The 17442-nt window shown below is 44.2% G+C and overlaps 1 protein-coding gene across 10 annotated transcripts in view; it reads left to right on the top strand.

Moving 5' to 3' along the window:
- Positions 1-459: 459 nt before the first annotated feature.
- DDI2 (DNA damage inducible 1 homolog 2) overlaps positions 460-17442 on the top strand; it is a 43359-nt gene continuing 26376 nt past the window's right edge. For 8 of the 10 annotated variants that reach the window (XM_036351342.1, XM_036351352.1, XM_036351351.1 and 5 more), the window contains exons 1-4: positions 460-734; positions 10025-10151; positions 13222-13458; positions 15853-15979. In XM_036351342.1, the coding sequence (XP_036207235.1) occupies positions 597-734; positions 10025-10151; positions 13222-13458; positions 15853-15979 (629 nt within the window). In that variant the 5' untranslated portion in view covers positions 460-596. Of the gene's footprint in view, positions 735-10024; positions 10152-13221; positions 13459-15852; positions 15980-17442 lie in introns of those variants that run through there. The other 2 variants (XM_036351343.1, XM_036351344.1) reach the window with 2 other exon arrangements.

Here is a 17442-nt window from a genome sequence, read left to right on the forward strand (position 1 = left end):
CAGATCTCAGTCTCCTATACTTGCTTCCGAGTTCCTTAAGGACAAAGACCTGTATTTCTTACGCATCTTTGCAACCACATGATACGCGCTTAAATAAATGCCTGTCGGATGAATAAATGATACTGCGGAGTCCTCCGCAGACTTAGTTATTAAATCAACCCGTGAATACTCTCTTTCCTCTTCTCCCTCCCTCTCCCCTCCCACAGCCCCGCCCGGTATTTTTCTGGCTTCCCGCCACCCTTCCCCGCCCCGCCCAACCCCGCCCCGCCCTTACGCTGCGTCGCGAAGGCGGAGCGGGCGGGCGGGCGGGCTTTACGGCAGCCGCGTTGCGGCGGGGCGGGCGCGCTTGGCGGCAGCGGTGGGAGGCAGCCCGGCTGGCGGCAGACGGAGGCGCAGGCGGTGGCGGCGGCTGTGCTCGCTCGTCAGGGCGGGCGGGAGGGAGTCGCTGAGCGTGTGTGAGGGAGGGAAGGAGCTCGCGGTGGAGCTCGCAGCCCGCGCTGTCTTCCCGCAGCCCCAGCCAGGCCCCGCCGCCGCCCGCAGCCCTGCGCCGAGTCCGGGCCGAGCCGAACAGAACCGAGCTGGGTCAGGCCGGGGCCATGCTGCTCACCGTGTACTGCGTGCGGAGGGACCTCTCCGAGGTGACCTTTTCCCTCCAGGTCGACGCCGACTTCGAGCTGCACAACTTCCGCGCGCTGTGCGAGCTCGAGTCGGGCATCCCCGCCGCCGAGAGCCAGGTACGCCGGGCAGCGAGCGGGGCCTCCCCCGGAGCTGGCCCTCCCTCCCGGGGGCCTCACGCCTTCCTCTGCTGCTGGGGAAGGCATGGCGGGGGGGTGGGAGCAGGATGGGCATTTCTCAGCTCGCCCCCGCATCCGGAGGGAGCTGGAGCCGGTGGCTGCCCCCACTCACTCCCGGGGTGGGTGGGGTGGGTGGGGTGCGGTGCTGGGGGAGGAAGTGGAGGACCGACCGCCGGCGCACCCACCGCAGCCGGAGGGGCGCGTGGCCGGCCGTGCGGCCCGCCCTGCCTCCCGGCTCTTCGGCCCGTTCTCCTTGAAGAGCCCCGGTTTGGGGTGTCGTCGTGCATCTAGGAAGAAGCCCTCGGTCTGCACGAGTTCGTGCATCCTGCTTCCCCAACCAGAAATACCAGTTTGGATCCCCGGTAGCTGTCCATCTGCATTTTGGAGAGGGTTCCTGCTTGAGGAAACGCAATTTACCTTTAAATATACGAATTTGCACTCCTCCGTGAAGGAAAAAGTTTGAAACTGGCACTGCCTTGTTTTGAGGCCTTTAGAAATGCGTCCCCGCCCGCCCCCCGCGGCCCCCCCCCCCCCCACATTGGTTTCTGGTTAAATTTCTTTTAAAAACAAAAAAACAGTCATTAGTGGAATTCAAACTGTTTGCGTGTCTGGTTTCTTCCCTGGTAGGCCAAAATCCCTGTTCCAGTTCACAATTGAGAGTTTGGGCCCGTCCAAAGCTCGGTGCTTTATGAGGATCTTTGCTTTAAAAATGGCCTGTGTGCTCTGTGATTGGCATGTCTCAGTTCCCTACCCTGCTGGGTAGGAGTTCAGCTGCTCTTCCATGTTTTAAACAAGCTGAGCAGTTTATCCTCAGAATGCGTTGGGGCTGCCACTAAACAGAATTGGAGACAGGAACGCTGGCTTTCACACTACCAGTTAAATCCCGGCTTGATGAGTCTAAAATAGTAAGAAAATTGAAGAAGTTCTCCAAGGTCCCAGAAGGTAAAATCTGGATTTCCTACTGCAGTTAGGAAATAGTTCCAAAACGCTATTGCCCAACTGCAGCTTGCTCTGCTCTGTGATATCATAAACACATGGGTTAATATTTTCGTCAGAAGTGAGTCTGGTTCCTTTACACTGTGAACTTCAGAACTTCGGCATAAAGCTGAATATCAAAAAGAATTTATCTCAAGGCGCACAGTGTCACCCAAATACGCATTCTGGCAAAAGCTACAAAGAAATTGGTAAGAGGGGTTTTTTTGTAACTTCTATGAGGACCCAGGTCCTGTCAACCAATCCCTCAGGTGGAGAGTAGGAAAGGACAGTTTAAATAGGGAGGGAAATTTAACTCTTAATATTTTTGAAGGTGGTTTTAAACCCCCACTGTTCTCCCTGGGGCTGTTGTATTACCCTGGTTATAATCACCAGCGGGTAGGGGAAATAAAATTAAAAGTGTAAGTTGATTTTGTTATTAGGGCTTGGGAGAAGGCAGATGTGACAAGATCTAAATAAAGAGGGTGTCAGGCTGAAAAACAATTGTATGGTTAAAACAGGCATTGTTCTCTGCCAGCTTAGAATGTTAGGAGTACCTTGCCAGTTAAACAAGTCTAACTCCAAATTCTTTCTTATTCGCTAGGTCAACATTTGGCATTTACTTCCCTCCTAAGCCATATTAGCATATGGAAGCCTGGGCTCCAGCTTGTGTTAAGCCTGTATTACATAGCTGTAAACAACTCCTGTTTTTCAAGTCTGTTCTGTCGCCCTTATTGTAACCTAACACTATCTATTTTAAGATGTCTGGTGGTCGGTTGTCTTTCAGTTGCTTGCCCATCAGGCAGGAACGGAATCCACCCTAGACACTTGAGTCATTTCCTTTCACCAAATCATAATAGTAAACATCATTATGGTTTTGCCCATAAATAGTTCATCCTTGCTCACTTGAGGTACCCCCATCTGTACCTCCCAGGATTCTCCTATGTTACTCATCTTCCCTTCCTCCCTCTCATTGTCTCTACCTCGTTCTTCTTATTTACCTTCTCCTTTCTCACCCTTCACTTCCATTTCTAAAAGGAATATATATATTTATGTTCCTGGCTATTCTGTCCTGTCACTGTGTCCAGACCACTGATCTCCATACTTTTTCAGTCATGTATCCCTCTGAGTAAAATGTTTTGAAACATACATCTTTGTGATGTATGTAAGATATAAAGTAAGTTATATACCCAAACTAATGTTATGTGCATGTATATTGCATATGTGATGACTGTAAATATCAATTACATATACATGAAGTAATAATATCTTCTGTGCCTGTTTATAATGTACAGAATAGAATTAAAAGGAGGATAAAAATGAAATGGAAATTCTAATATTTTTTCTGTTTTCTTTCTACATCCTTAAAATATTACCTTGCATTGAGGATTACTGGTTTAGAATTAAGTCTTTCACAATAACATCAACTGTGCATAAGCAAACACTTGGAAAAGGTGTTAATTTCTAACATCTCTGGTCTGATTATAGTAGTTACAACGTGATGATAACAAATTTAGAATAGAAGCCATCTCTACTGTACATGTGACTGAAGCTGGGTGTGTTCCATCTCTTAATACAAGTGTGGGCTTGGAAGCCAGACATGGCTGTTTGATGCTTTGATGCAGACCTGGCTGGGCAAACTTCAAACAGTTACCGAACTTAGCTTCACTTGAATGTCTGTATTTTTGAAACACTGTTATAATTTACCCCTGTAGGTGGCATGTGGTAAAGAGGGTGCGAAATGTGTAAGGACTCTCAAATGAAAGACATTTAAATGCCAAATAATAGCAACAACTGTATGATCCTGGAAGCGCAGCTCTGCACACAGCATGAGTTGTGGTTTGTAAAATACTATTTTAAACCAGTGGAAACTGAAATTTTCTATTGTAGCTGGTTTGGGCATGTTTAGTTTTGCAGGTAATGTTCATGTATTTTTTTCCCCTTGATAAATACTATGTAGTCATTATAGAAAATTTGTAACATAAAGAACCCAATTATTACCTCTTAACTTTTAGATAACTGCAGTTTACTTTTTAATGTATTTTTTATAGTCTTTTCTTCCCGTTATATAGTTAAAATGTGTTTTTTAAACATGGCCTGAACTGTATAAACAATAGCTTCAGCCAACACTAAGCATTTTCCTATATATTATAAACTCTTCAAATTCATTACTGTAATGGCTAAACGATATGCCATCATATAGATGTACTACAATTTATTTAACAAGTTCTCTATGTCTGGGTATTGGAATTAGGGGAAATTAGAAGCAGTTATTGGTAACATTTCCATGGATATCTATATATTTAAGGCTTTCTCTTCATTTCTAAATATTTTCTCAGGATAAATTCTTATGGAATTGTCAGGTCTTTTGAAAGGCTTTTGGAAACTGTTGCCAAGTTATCTTCCAATCAAGCCATTACTTGGAATAGTGTGTATAGATCACTTGGCATATAGTGGGGTTTCAATTCATGGTAGATACTGTCATGAAGCCATTCCGATTGATTCCAAGGGTGTGTGGCCAGTTTGTGGTCCTTAATGCTAGAAAGAGTGTTACGATTTCTGTTCAGCGATCAGAAACCATTTTACATCATCCTTAAAGGTCTTGGAGTTGTGTGAATTAGTTTATTGTTAAATATTGGTTAAGATTAGAATCCAATCTCGGGTGCCTCCTGGAGTGAGCACCAGCAGCGTGCCCCTTCTGCAGATTAAAACCTATAGCTGTAGGAATTGTATGTCCTTATAACTGTCAAAACTTCCATTTTTTTTTTTTTTTAAATATATTTTATTGATTTTTTACAGAGAGGAAGGGAGAGAGATAGAGAGTCAGAAACATCGATGAGAGAGAAACATTGACGAGCCGCCTCCTGCACATCCCCCACTGGGGATGTGCCCACAACCCAGGTACATGCCCTTGACCGGAATCGAACCTGGGACCCTTCAGTCCGCAGGCCGACGCTCTATCCACTGAGCCAAACCGGTTTCGGCAAAACTTCCATTTTGAGCTTTGTACGTTTTTAAAAAATATTTTTATTGATTTCAGAGAGGAAGGGAGAAGGAGAGAGAGGTAGAAACATCAGTGATGAGAATCATCCATCGGCTGCCCCCTGCATGCCCTCTACTGGGGATCAAGCCCGCAACCTGGGCATGTGCCCTTGGCCAGAATCGAACCTGGGACCCTTCAGTCCTCAGGCCAACGCTCTATCCACTGAGCCAAACCGGCTAGGGCTGAGCTTTGTACGTTTGAGTTGGGTGTTAACGAATGGTGGAAAGCCTCACCAGTGCCGTTACTAAGACTTGTTTTGCTTTGGTGGATATTTGAAACCAGGGTCTGATGGACACTTCTATTAAGTTAGAAAATCATTCAGATTTATTTTGGGACCTAAGCTGCAAAATAATTATTTTTCTTAGACTCTAACACCTATTTTAACAACAACAACAAAATATTAGTTCTTTGCGGCAATGATAATTTCATCTAAGCTTTTGTTTATTTAATTTGTGTCCTTGGATTAAAATGGAACATACCTGGCGCTTTGTCACGGTATACCTGTTGGCCCCTCACTCACATTCTCCAGTCTGGTATTTTTATTTTAAAATATGTTTTTATTGATTTCAGAGAGGAAAGGAGAAGGAGAGAAAGATAGAAATATCAATGATGAGAGAGAATCATTGATTGGCTGCCTCCTGCACACACACACACACCCCACTGGGGACCGAGCCCACAACCCAGGCATGTGACCTTGACTGGAATCTAACCTGGAACCCTTCAGTCTGCAGGCTGACGCTCTACCCATTGAGCCAAACCAGCTAGGGCCAGTCTAGTATTTTTAGGAAGTTGGGGCCAGTAGCAATATTCCATTAGTGATTATCTGGGTCTTACCTGGTACATTTTTATTGTTAGATCAGGCTTCCCTCCTTTAAAAAGAAATTATATGTCTTCTGAGGAAAGGCTGTGCTAACCCAATGGTGGAGTGGTGTACGGCATCTGTAAAATTGGTTCCCACAGAGTGAGGACTTGGTAGTGTTCTTTGCCTGGGTTCAGGGCAGGGGATGCATTGAACAGTGGACACTGGTTTGATCCTCCTGGTGAGTATAGGCCCTTAATGGTAGATGGCTTAGTAGCTCCTGTTAAGGTCACCCAGAACACTTTAGACTTATGTGTAGGAAAGGTGTGTGGTACCTGCGAATCCCCGCGTGTGGGCTTTAGAGTCAGGCTGCTGTGGTTCCACTCCCAGTTCTCATTGATAGCTATGTAGCTTCAGGTCACTCATCTGTTTCCCTGTCCATAAAATGGGACATATAGGCAGTGCCCTCGCGGTCCTGGATCTGCCTCTTGCTTCGACAGTGTTTGGACGGAACAGACCCAGGGACGCCCCTTCTTCCAGCCTCCGGCCACTCCTGCGTCTCATCCAGTCACCACCTTCAGAACCACCTCCGGGACCAGCCAACACACCGGGTTTTTTCTACCTTAACTCCTTATTGCCGAACAACCATGGGCTCTAAATTCGTCAGAATTATTCCACCGAGGTGGAGGCTGCGGTCAATTGCCTGGCCAACCTGCATCTGTGGGCCTCCTACACCCACCTCTGGGCTACTGTTTCGACTTTGACGATGTGGCTCTTGAGGGTGTGGGCCACTTCTTCCTCGAGTTGGCGGAGAACAAGCGTGAGGGCGCTGAACATCTCTTAACGTTGCAAAACAAGCGTGGCCACCACATTCTCTTCCAGGACGTACTGAAGCCTCCCAAGGTGAGTGGGCAAAACTCAGGATGCCATGGAAGCTGCCCTGGCCTTGGAGAAGAACCTGAACCAGGCCCTTTTGGAGCTGCATGCCCTGGGTTCTACCCGTGCAGACCCTCATCTCTGTGACTTCCTGGAGAACCGCTTCCTGGATGAGGAGGTGAAACTCATCAAGAAGATGGGCGACACCTGACTCACCTCTGCAGGCTGGCCACCCCCCAGGCCGGGCTAGGCGAGTGTCTCTTCGAAAGGCTCACCCTCAAGCACGACTGGAGCCTTTGGAGCCCAGAGGCCTTTCAGAGGCCCCCTCTGCATCCCCCTGGTGTCTCTGGCTTTTACCTGAGCCTCTTCCTGAAACTACTAGTCATTCTTTTAACCTCCCTGAAGCCCTCTCCCATGCATTGGACCAAATGAAACAATAAAGCTACTTGCAGGGAAAAAAATAAAGGGACAAATAATGCCTGCTTCTTAAGGTGATTGTGAGACTTAAAGGAGAGGATATGAGGATTAAGTGGGAGACTAAGAACCTGGTGTGATGCTGGCTCTTCATGGAAGTTCTCAGTGGTAGCTGTCTGTCTACGGTTTTATTAGGCTTTCCATGTGTCATTTCCAGCCTGAAGAGAACTCGGTGATCCTGTGGATGAGAGCATTCTGACTCTCCTGGTTTTGATTTCTTGTAGATAATTAAATGCTCTCTTACAAGTACAGTTAGAATATGCCGACTGATTGTTTATCTCTAAATATACTGATTGTTGAGCTTGTGAACCTGGAAAATTAAGAAGTAAGCCTTGGACCCACTGGTACCTTCATTGTGGTGGCTTCATAATGTTGACACCTCGTGAGCTTCTGCATGGCATTACTCTTGGCACACCCCTTCTTTCTTTCTGTACACTTCAACCTGGGACACTGGTCATTTCAGACTTATGGTGGTTTTTTCAAGCAATCCTACAAGTTATGGAATGACTCTTGGGTTGTATTGCAAACAACCTGTGTTGATTCTGGTGTGCTTTTTATTGTGAGATATATACTTAAGGGAGTGTGAATAGGTTGATGGTGATAGTTGCAACCTGTTGTAACATGTTTTAAGTTTGCAAGTGAGGGAACTAACAATACTTTCTAGTCATGTATAAAACGTACTAGAGGCTGGGTGCACGAAATTCATGCAAAGGTGGGGGGGGTTCCCTCAGCCCAGCCTGCACCCTCTCCAAATCCGGGACCATTGGCTCCTAACTGCTCACCTGCCTGTCTGATCGCCCCTTACTGCCCCCTCACCCCCCGCCCCACATAGCCTGCTGTTCAGTCATTTGGTCGTCCCTCACTAACCCCCCCGGCCCACCTGGTCGCCCCACGCAGCCTGCTGTTCAGTCATTTGGTTGTCCCTCACTAACCCCCCTGCCAGCCTGGTCGCCTCATGCAGCCTTCTATTCGGTTGTTACTGTGACGGCATCCTGGACAATTTGCATATTCCTCTATTATTAGTATAGGTAACTGGTCCTATAAACTCTGCAAATCAATGTTTTGCTCACCCCCAGAACTTTTTTACATTGGAGGGAACTACATTCAGTTTCCTGTTAGTTCTGTTCCTCATTTCAGTGTAAATTCTGAGGGCAGATATGACAGATCATATTTCTCTGTTTAAATCCTGGGTGTTTCAGGTTCTGTGTCTTAGCTATACGAGTTATGAGGACACGTGAGGAAACACTGTAAAATGGGAGAGGCCTGGAAGAGACAGCTGTAATGATGATCTAGCCCCACTGATTGCCTAACAAATGAGAAGTGGGATGCCTGGACCAGCTGAGTGACAGGCCCCTGTCAGAGCCAGGACAGGACTGAAGCCTCACTTTGCATGTGGCCTGTGAAAAGCGAATTGTTAGGAAGAAACCCTTTCAAAGTTTGAATGTCCCTCTGGAGTATAATGATGCAGGGAGGTTTTATGTTCTTTCATGGTAAAATTATAGCTCACCCTCTGTGTGTTCCTGTTCTTTCCAGAGCACATTGTTTCACCTATTTTTATGCTCCCAAGCTTTCTTCAGTGTTTGATTGCACATCGTCAAAATATATCTTTTTCATTTTTTTTATTGATTTTTAAAGGGAGGGAGGAAGATAGGACGATTGATTTGTTGTTCTGCTTATTTATTCATTGGTTGATTCTTGTGTGTGCCCTGACGGGATTGAACCCGAAACCTTGATATATCTGGACAATGCTTTAACCAACTGAGCTACCCAGCCAAGGCCCATAAAAATAGTTTTATTAGTAGTACATCCCTGTTCCTTTTTTCCACCTGTGCTTAATCGTTCTCCTTGGACTGTCTTCCACTTTTATCTTCCACTCATAAACATGAGTGATAAAACCTTGGGGATATTAAAAAGTGGGGGGGAGAAAGAATGCAGGAAGGTTGGTGTTTGGGAACCTTTTAGACTTGCTAGTGTGCAAGATCATTTTAAAAATGGACACGTTGGGTCCTGGCCATGTGGCTCAGTTGGTTGGAGCGTCCTGTAAACCTGAAGGTTGCGGGTTCAATTCCCAACCAGGGCACCTACCTACCTACCTAGGTTGCGGGTTCGATCCCCAGTCGGGCGTGTACGAGAGGCAACCAATTAATGTTTCTCTCTTTCCTTCCCTTCCTCTCTCTCAAATCAATGAACACATCCTTGGGTAAGAATTAAAAAATAAATAAATAATGGACACATTGGGATGTAATGTTCAGTGTTAACTAAAGGTAATACTATGTCATATATTTGAAAGTTACTAAGATAGTAAATTTTAAAAGTTATTACAGGGGGGAAAATTGTAACTATGTGAGGTGATGGATGGTTAATTTATTGTGATCATTTCGCAAAATACGCATATCAAACCATGGTGTATATCTAAAAATAATACCGGTTTTTATGTCAGTTCTATCTCACTAAAATTGGGGGAGGGGGGTTATGCACACATTATTTAATAGTATTGTAGTTTGCATACCGAGAGTAAATCATTCCCATTTCCCTCTCTGCTCAAAGTGAAATCTGAACTTATATCCACTACTTTCATAGACTCATTCGTCCTTTAATTCGACAAATACTTGGGCATTATTTATCTGACAGGACCTGTTCTGGGCATTTGGGATATGGCAAGCAAAGCAAGGTCCTTGTCCTCAAGTAGTTTACATTTTAGTGGGGACAGGAGGACAAAAAAGAAATAAATATGTGTTAGGTGAAGGTGATGAGAAAAGGCCTCTGAAAAGGTAATGTTTGATCAGAGACCTAAAAATGACGGGAAAGAACATTCCTCGGGTAGTGAGAAAGCAAGTGGAACGGCCTTGAGAGGAAGTCGTTACTTGAGAAACAGCAATCGTGGTGTGAGATCAGGTCAGAGGGAGCCTAGAGGTGGTGAGAAGGACTGGCTTTATTCTAGGTGTGATGGGAAACCATTGGAGGGCTGTGTAGGAAGTGACACTATCTGATGAAGAGGAAACCTGGTCTCCCTTGCTCCGTGGTGCTTCTCCGTGCTTTGTACTGTGACATCTTTTCTGGTTGTAGATTGTCCATGCTGAAAGACCTCTCACAGACAACCACAGGTCTCTGGCTTCTTACGGCTTGAAAGATGGAGATGTCGTGATTTTACGACAGAAGGAGAATGTGGACCCTCGACCTTCACAGTTTCCAAGTAAGACATCTCGAAATGGGTTAGCATCCCCGACACAAGCATGAGTAGGTAGCATAGCGTAGTGGTCAGAGTTTTGGATTCGCTTTTGATTCAGACTACTAGGGTGCAGATCCTGACTCTGCCCCTTGAACTCAACTCCTAGAGTTGATGTGAGAATAATGCTTGTAGGTCCCTCCCCAGCACCAATCATGCACCAGTAGGGTCCCTTGGCCTGACCTGTGCCCTCTCGCAATCTGGGACCCCTCGAGGGATGTCGGAGAGCCAGTATTGGCCCAATCCCCGCAGGCCAGGCCAAGGGATGCCACCGGTGCATGGATTCGTGCACTGGGCCTCTGGTCAAATATAAAGTCTAAGAGTTCCCAAACCACCAAACCAAGATGGTGGCATAGGTAAACACCGGAGTTTGCTGCCTCGAACAACCACTTCAAAAATACAACTAAAAGATGGAACGGACATCATCCAGAACCACAGGAGAATAATGCTTGTAGAACCTTCAGCACATAGCAAGCCCTCAGTGTTAGCTTCTGTTGTTATCAATGATAATTTTGTCCTTGGGAAGGACTTGGAGAGACTCCACATGCCTGATTGCTGACTGACATGCTGTGTTATGTCTGGGGTTCAGTAGCAGGTCTTTGCAGTCAGCCAGGTACTCATGTGATCTAACTCGGATGTAAGGGAAGAGATTCCTTTTTACAATTTATTATCATTAACAGATGAAACTCTGATTTTATTTATTTATTTATTTAGAAGAAGGGAGGGAGAAAGGGGGAGAAACATCATTCGGTTGTCTCCCAAATATGCCCTGACCAGGGATCAAACCTGCAACCTGGGTATGTGTCCTGACTGGGAATCAAGCCCACCACCTTTTGGTGCACGGGAAGATGTTTCAACCAACTGAGCCACACTAGCCAGAGCTGAAACTCTGATTTTCAATTACGTCTTCTAAGTCACATAGCTAATAAGGGAAGGCATAGGAATTAAGACTTGGTGCTTTTCTGTTATACTGAACTTTATGAATAGTAAGCAGCTAAACCATTAACTTCTGGTTCTTTCTCACCGCCTCCGTTAATCATGTAAAAAGAAGAAAGGATTCTTTATCTTAGGTGTTCCACCCAGGGTAGGTGTTTATAATTTTGAATCTGTGCATTGAATTTAAAAGGTTTCTGTGTCCCTGAAATAAGAAGCAGAATTGTGAGGGTGTGGGCATTTGATGGGGACAGGGCTCATAACTTGCTTAAGGTACTCAAAGGGGTTTTTGATCTACCAAAGTTTATTATAAGGTTCTGACGTGGAACTACTTGATGAGATGTATGAGTTTTTCTCCACTCCCTATCATATCCTGATAGGCTTCTTTAAACAGTGTTTATTCTCCAGGTCACTTGGTTTAAAATTGATGGTAACAATGATAGGTGTCCAGGTGATGCCAGTCTCTAGCTTAGAGCACAGTGCTTCCATTCAGCCTGGAACTGGGCTAGAAGAGATCACTGGCAGGGTTCCTCCCGGATTTGGATTACATTACTCCCTGGGGCTGCTGGTAAACTTCAGAAAGAGTAGTGACTCCAATATGCCAGTCATTGAAAACCAAATCTTCCTTTGAATAAGTTGGTGAGATTGTTAGTTCTGGAAATGTAGCTGGTTTTTTCTGGACTGCCCTATATGGACAAGAGAGCCACTAGGTGAGGGAGAGAATGGGATCTGGTCTACAAGGTAAACAAGTTTTTCAAAATTTTTCTGAAGTGAACAGATTCTCCAGATAAGTGTAACAGGGTTGGAGGTAACATTTCTCAACCCACAAAGAAGGCCCGCCCATATGTGTTCTGCTAATTGGTATAGTTTCCCTCACAAAGATCATGCCATTCACTTCACCTTTTCATTGGTTGGAAGTTCGTACACATGCACTACTAACTGCCCGCTGAGGTCTAGCTGAAGAAAGTGACTGGTTGGACCCATGCTAAGAGACAGAAACCTTATGCCCAAGTTTAAGCATTTCCTCCTATTTGCGGTCCGAAAGGCTTCAGGATAGCCCCAGGCTTGGGACACGTGTGACCATCATCTGCATGTTGTGATTGGAGAAATGTGGATTTATTCAGTCCTCGCCCCTCATTCTGGCTCTACTTCTCTGTTCTTCTTCCTTTTAAAAAATAAAAGTTTTTAAGTAATAGTTTTATTGAGATCATTCACATACCACACAGTTCTCTCATTTGGAGGATACAGTGCGATGATTTTTAATATATTGAGAGTTGTGCAACCATCAATACAATCAGTTATAGCACATTCATCACTTTAAAAAGGAACCCTGTATTTCTTCATCTTCCCTCAAGCCTCCCAGCCCTGGCAACCATGGGTCCACTGTCTCTGTGTATTTTCCTATTCTGGATATTCCATATACATAGAATCATACAATATTTGGGTCCTTTGTGTAAGGCTCCCTTTCTTTTTACTTTTAGTTTAATAAGTCAGCTCAGCCTGGAGTGTAGGGCCTGTTATGTCTGTTAGTGTACTCAGCACTGGGAACCTGTGCACGTTATGTTTCGTCTGTTTTTCTCTCTTGTAAAATGATTACACCTTCGAGCTCCCCGGAGCTATCGGTAGAGTTTGCAGTGAGGCAGAGATGGACAAAGACCTACTATGTACAACACAGGCTTGTAGGATTGAACATCGGTCATTTGTGCTGTGCGCTTGATACGTATAGTATTCTTTACCAGGGTGTCAGGGTCCTCAGAGCTTATTTCAAAGCAGACCACGGTTCTCCTTAAGAATGACATCAATTTTTGTAGTTACATTTAAGACTAGCTTTACTTTTTTTAAAAACAAAAACTATTTTATAAGCCAAAAATGTGGGGCCACTACCATAATCTCCCCCCTCTCGTATTTTTCCTACCTGTTCACTCTCAGGCTGCAGTCTTTATATTCAAAGTCAACATGAGAAACTGGAGCAAGGGAGGGGCCATTAGTATATCTGCGATCATCGCTTACTATGTTATATACCGTGTATGAGCACATGTTCTGTTTCTGTCAGATGCTTGTTTTCACGGGTCATCTAAAGTAAACAATCACTTTTCCTCAACAGACTTACCCCGAATAGACTTCCGCAGTATATCTGTGCCTGGCACCTCGAGCTCCCGGCAGCGGCAGCCACCCGGAGCACAGCAGTCCCACTCATCTCCCGGAGAACTAGCTTTATCTCCGCAGGGCTTGGACAATCCAGCCTTGCTCCGAGACATGTTGCTGGCCAACCCCCATGAGCTGTCCTTGCTGAAGGAACGCAACCCGCCCCTGGCAGATGCTCTGCTCAGTGGAGATCTCGGTAAGTTAATCTGAAAGGCTGTCAAGTTGACCGAGGTGAAGTAGTGTATCATAGCAGGTGGGGAGAATGGGATGCAACTAGTGTGTTCAGCCCACTGTGGCACATGAGTTATTGAACGTATCAGTTGGTCTATGAGAGGTAAGTTAGTGCTAATGTTGAAGGCTGAGTTAATGACAGCAGTGACAACATTTTAGGACTGCATAGAGTCCTGAAGTCCAACTAAACCAGCCCCTTCCATTTACTCTTTTTTTCCTAATTATTTCAGCAGCACATAATCCAGGTACTGATATTTTAACCTGTTTAGTTAGACCTTCAATTAAAGAGAGGGCCAATAAGCCTATTGATGCTTGTTAGTTACAGGAAACAGGTCTGAGGCCTGAGGCCTGTGTGGCAAATTGAACCCCCTTACTCTCATCCATGCCAAGTTTAATGAAGGGGCTGTTACCAGCAGTCTATTTGGAGCTGTACTTGAGCCATTCTTTCATTTCACAGAACATTTATTTTTAGTCCTCTTTATGAGTCAAGTTTTCTCTGTAAATTTCTCCCATTTTATGAAACTGTCCTGATTAAATTTTAAAACATAACAGATACTTAACAACTCATTTCTTAACCATTTTGTAAATTGAAGTAATATTTACCTACAGAGAAATACGCAGATTTTATGTATACAGTTTGAGTTTTGGCTGACTCATATATCCACCACCCCAATCAAGAACTAGAACATTTCTTTCCAGAAAGTTCCATTATGTTCTCTTTTTTTTTTTTTTAACATATTTTTTATTGATTTTTTACAGAGAGGAAGGGAGAGAGATAGAGAGTTAGAAACATCGATGAGAGAGAAACATCGATCAGCTGCCTCCTGCACACCTCCCACTGGGGATGTGCCCGCAACCCAGGTACATGCCCTTGACCGGAATCGAACCTGGGACCTTTCAGTCCGCAGGCTGACGCTCTATCCACTGAGCCAAACCGGTTTCGGCTATTATGTTCTCTTTCATTCAGTTTCCTCCCCTTATAGGCTACCAATATTCTGATAATCATAAATTTTGCCTATATTTGATCCTCATGTAAATGGAGTCATACAGTAGGTCCTCTCATGTCAGGCTTCTTTCACTCGACTTAATAATTATAGATTCATCTATATCGTGAGTATTAGTTCATATGACCAGTATCTTGGTTCCTTTAATTTCTTTTTTTTTTTTTAATATATTTTATTGATTTTTTACAGAGAGGAAGGGAGAGAGATAGAGAGTTAGAAACATTGATGAGAGAGAAACATCGATCAGCTGCCTCCTGCACATCTCCTATTGGGGATATGCCCGCAACCCAGGTATATGCCCTTGACCGGAATCGAACCCGGGACCTTTCAGTCCGCAGGCCGACGCTCTATCCACTGAGCCAAACCGGTTTCGGCCCTTTAATTTCTTATGCAGCATATTTGTCAAAGACGATGATGATGGCACATTTAAGTTTACACATTTAAATGCACCCCCATTCAAGAAATAGCAAAATAAAGGTGATTTTTTTTTTTTTAATATATTTTATTGATTTTTCACAGAGAGGAAGGGAGAGAGAGATAGAAAGTTAGAAACATCGATGAGAGAGAAACATCGATCAGCTGCCTCCTGCACATCTCCCACTGGGGATGTGCCCGCAACCCAGGTACATGCCCTTGACCGGAATCGAACCTGGGACCTTTCAGTCTGCAGGCCGACACTCTAGCCACTGAGCCAAACCGGTCTCGGCAAGGTGATTTTTATAATGTATCTTATACTAAGCAATCTTTCCTCTTTACTAATATTCCTGTCTGTTACCCATCAGGTAATGAAGATAGGCTAACAGTAGTTTGCATTTAATTTGTCTGCTTTAAGACAGATTGTTATAAAGGAAATGAAACCAGAAGAGGAAAGGGAGTTTGTAGCATTCTGTTTTATTTCTACCTAAAAGAATAATAAGGGCAGTGGGGAGGGGACATGTGGGGTCCTTTATAGCATTTTCCAGATTTAAATTGAGAAGTCGTTCTATCTGAGTAGAGATGATGTGATTGGATAACTTCTTACAAGACTAAATGATTTTCCCAAATATTTTATTTCTTTACACTGAATTTAGGTGAAGAAATAGTCTTGCCTCAGAGAATAGAAAGTAAATGTAATTGCTCATTTATTTTTAGGCATCTTGTAGAATTCTGCACCTGAACATGTACAATTTTGTTAACCAGTATCATCCCAATACATTCATTAAAAAGGGGGGGAAAGGAGTCAGAAACAAAAAATATTTTTTTTAGGCATCTTTTCTGCATCTCTTACAGCCATATTTTGAGTAATTGTCTGATGAGGGAAAGTACTAGTAAAGAATGAAAATCTAGTGGTACTTAAGATTCTCCTCCTTTTGTAGAGAAATTTACTCGGGTCCTGGTGGAGCAGCAGCAGGACCGAGCCCGGAGAGAGCAAGAGAGGATTCGTCTCTTTTCTGCTGACCCTTTTGATCTTGAAGCTCAGGCAAAAATAGAAGAAGATATAAGGTAATGATGCCTTCACCTAAACAGCAAGAGTTAGAGAATGGAGACTTCCCAAACTACAGGCTGTCTTGTATTGGTTGGGCATCTGCTTTGAGGTAGATTCCTTATTTTGCACCCAAGATAGTAACTTCAGTCCTTTCCTTCATTCTAACTCCCATTTTCCTCACATTTTGATTCAACATTACAAAGGTACCCATACAAATGACTTTTCTCCTCTAAAATGTTAGTAAAGACTCCCTGACTAGCCCAGTGTGTCATCAAAGCAACTGCAGGTAGATGACCCCAGGATTCCATGATGTGGTTCCCACCTGAGGCTGCATTAAAATCTTTTTGGAATCTTTTAAAAATGCACATGCTTGGGCTCCACTCCTAAAACAGATACAATAATGCTAATGCCAGCCTTGATCACATGACCAGCCACGATCACATGACCAGCCACAAGCCAGATAGTGTTCAGTCACTCCCTTTGAAGTCAAAACAACAGCTGCTACCCCCTCAACACCACCACCCACATCTCAGTTTTTGTGCCTCATTGTAATGGTTTTAGTATAAATATGAAGACCATAACTGTACCAGTACTACTTTTAGGGGCTTTGTCATCATCTTTGGTCATTTACATGATGCCTAAGTTGGTCATTATACTGTCAGCCTGGAAGTTAAATAATGGTTTTCTTCTTTCTTATTTCTCTGATTGCATTTGAAATCAAAGAAATGTACATTGTACACAAGAATCACATGACAGCCCTAAGCCATTTGTGTCCTTATTAAGTGTCCCCATTAATTATATCAGAATTCATGAATATCTTTGAGAAACATCTCACTCGTTAAATCTACTCAGAGAAATAGGAAGATATTTGTGTTCTCGGAACTAGACTGCATTACAACTGTAAGGGAACCTTACATAATTCTCAAGAGTATGTTCAACCCGGGAAGCGGGAGGTGTGGGAGGGAGCGTGGTGAGGCATCATAGCTAAACCATGGCACTGAGCTATTGGAAGAGCAGAAGTGAAATGAGGCATGTCCATGTGGCTCGTGTTTCCTCCCAGAGCGGGGTAAAGGAAATGGGGATGCACACATTCTTTCCAAGGAGAAAACCTAGTACCTGTAACGAACTTACATACAGAGCCCAGAATAGCCAAAGGAACTGGCATTGTCTCAGAGGGTTTTTGGAGTCATTGCAGTGTCAGGAGTGTGTAGTGCACAACTAATTTTACGCTATTTCTAAATTTAATAATACGGCACACGAGAAAGTTGTCATTATTGAATGCCTATTAAAGTTTTATGCTTCATCAGTGATTGTACAGGGGATGTGTACACTAAGGTATAATAGCTTGCATGTTCGCCTAAGTCAGTGGTTCTCAACCTTGGCTGCACATTAGAATCACCTGGGAATCTTTTTAAAATCCTGATTTCTGGGCCTCATCCTCCAGGAATTCTGTTTCTTTGTTACTAACGTTGTGGCCTCA

This window comes from Myotis myotis, unplaced genomic scaffold, assembly GCF_014108235.1.
Source record: "Myotis myotis isolate mMyoMyo1 unplaced genomic scaffold, mMyoMyo1.p scaffold_m19_p_2, whole genome shotgun sequence".
NCBI classification, from domain to species: domain Eukaryota; kingdom Metazoa; phylum Chordata; class Mammalia; order Chiroptera; family Vespertilionidae; genus Myotis; species Myotis myotis.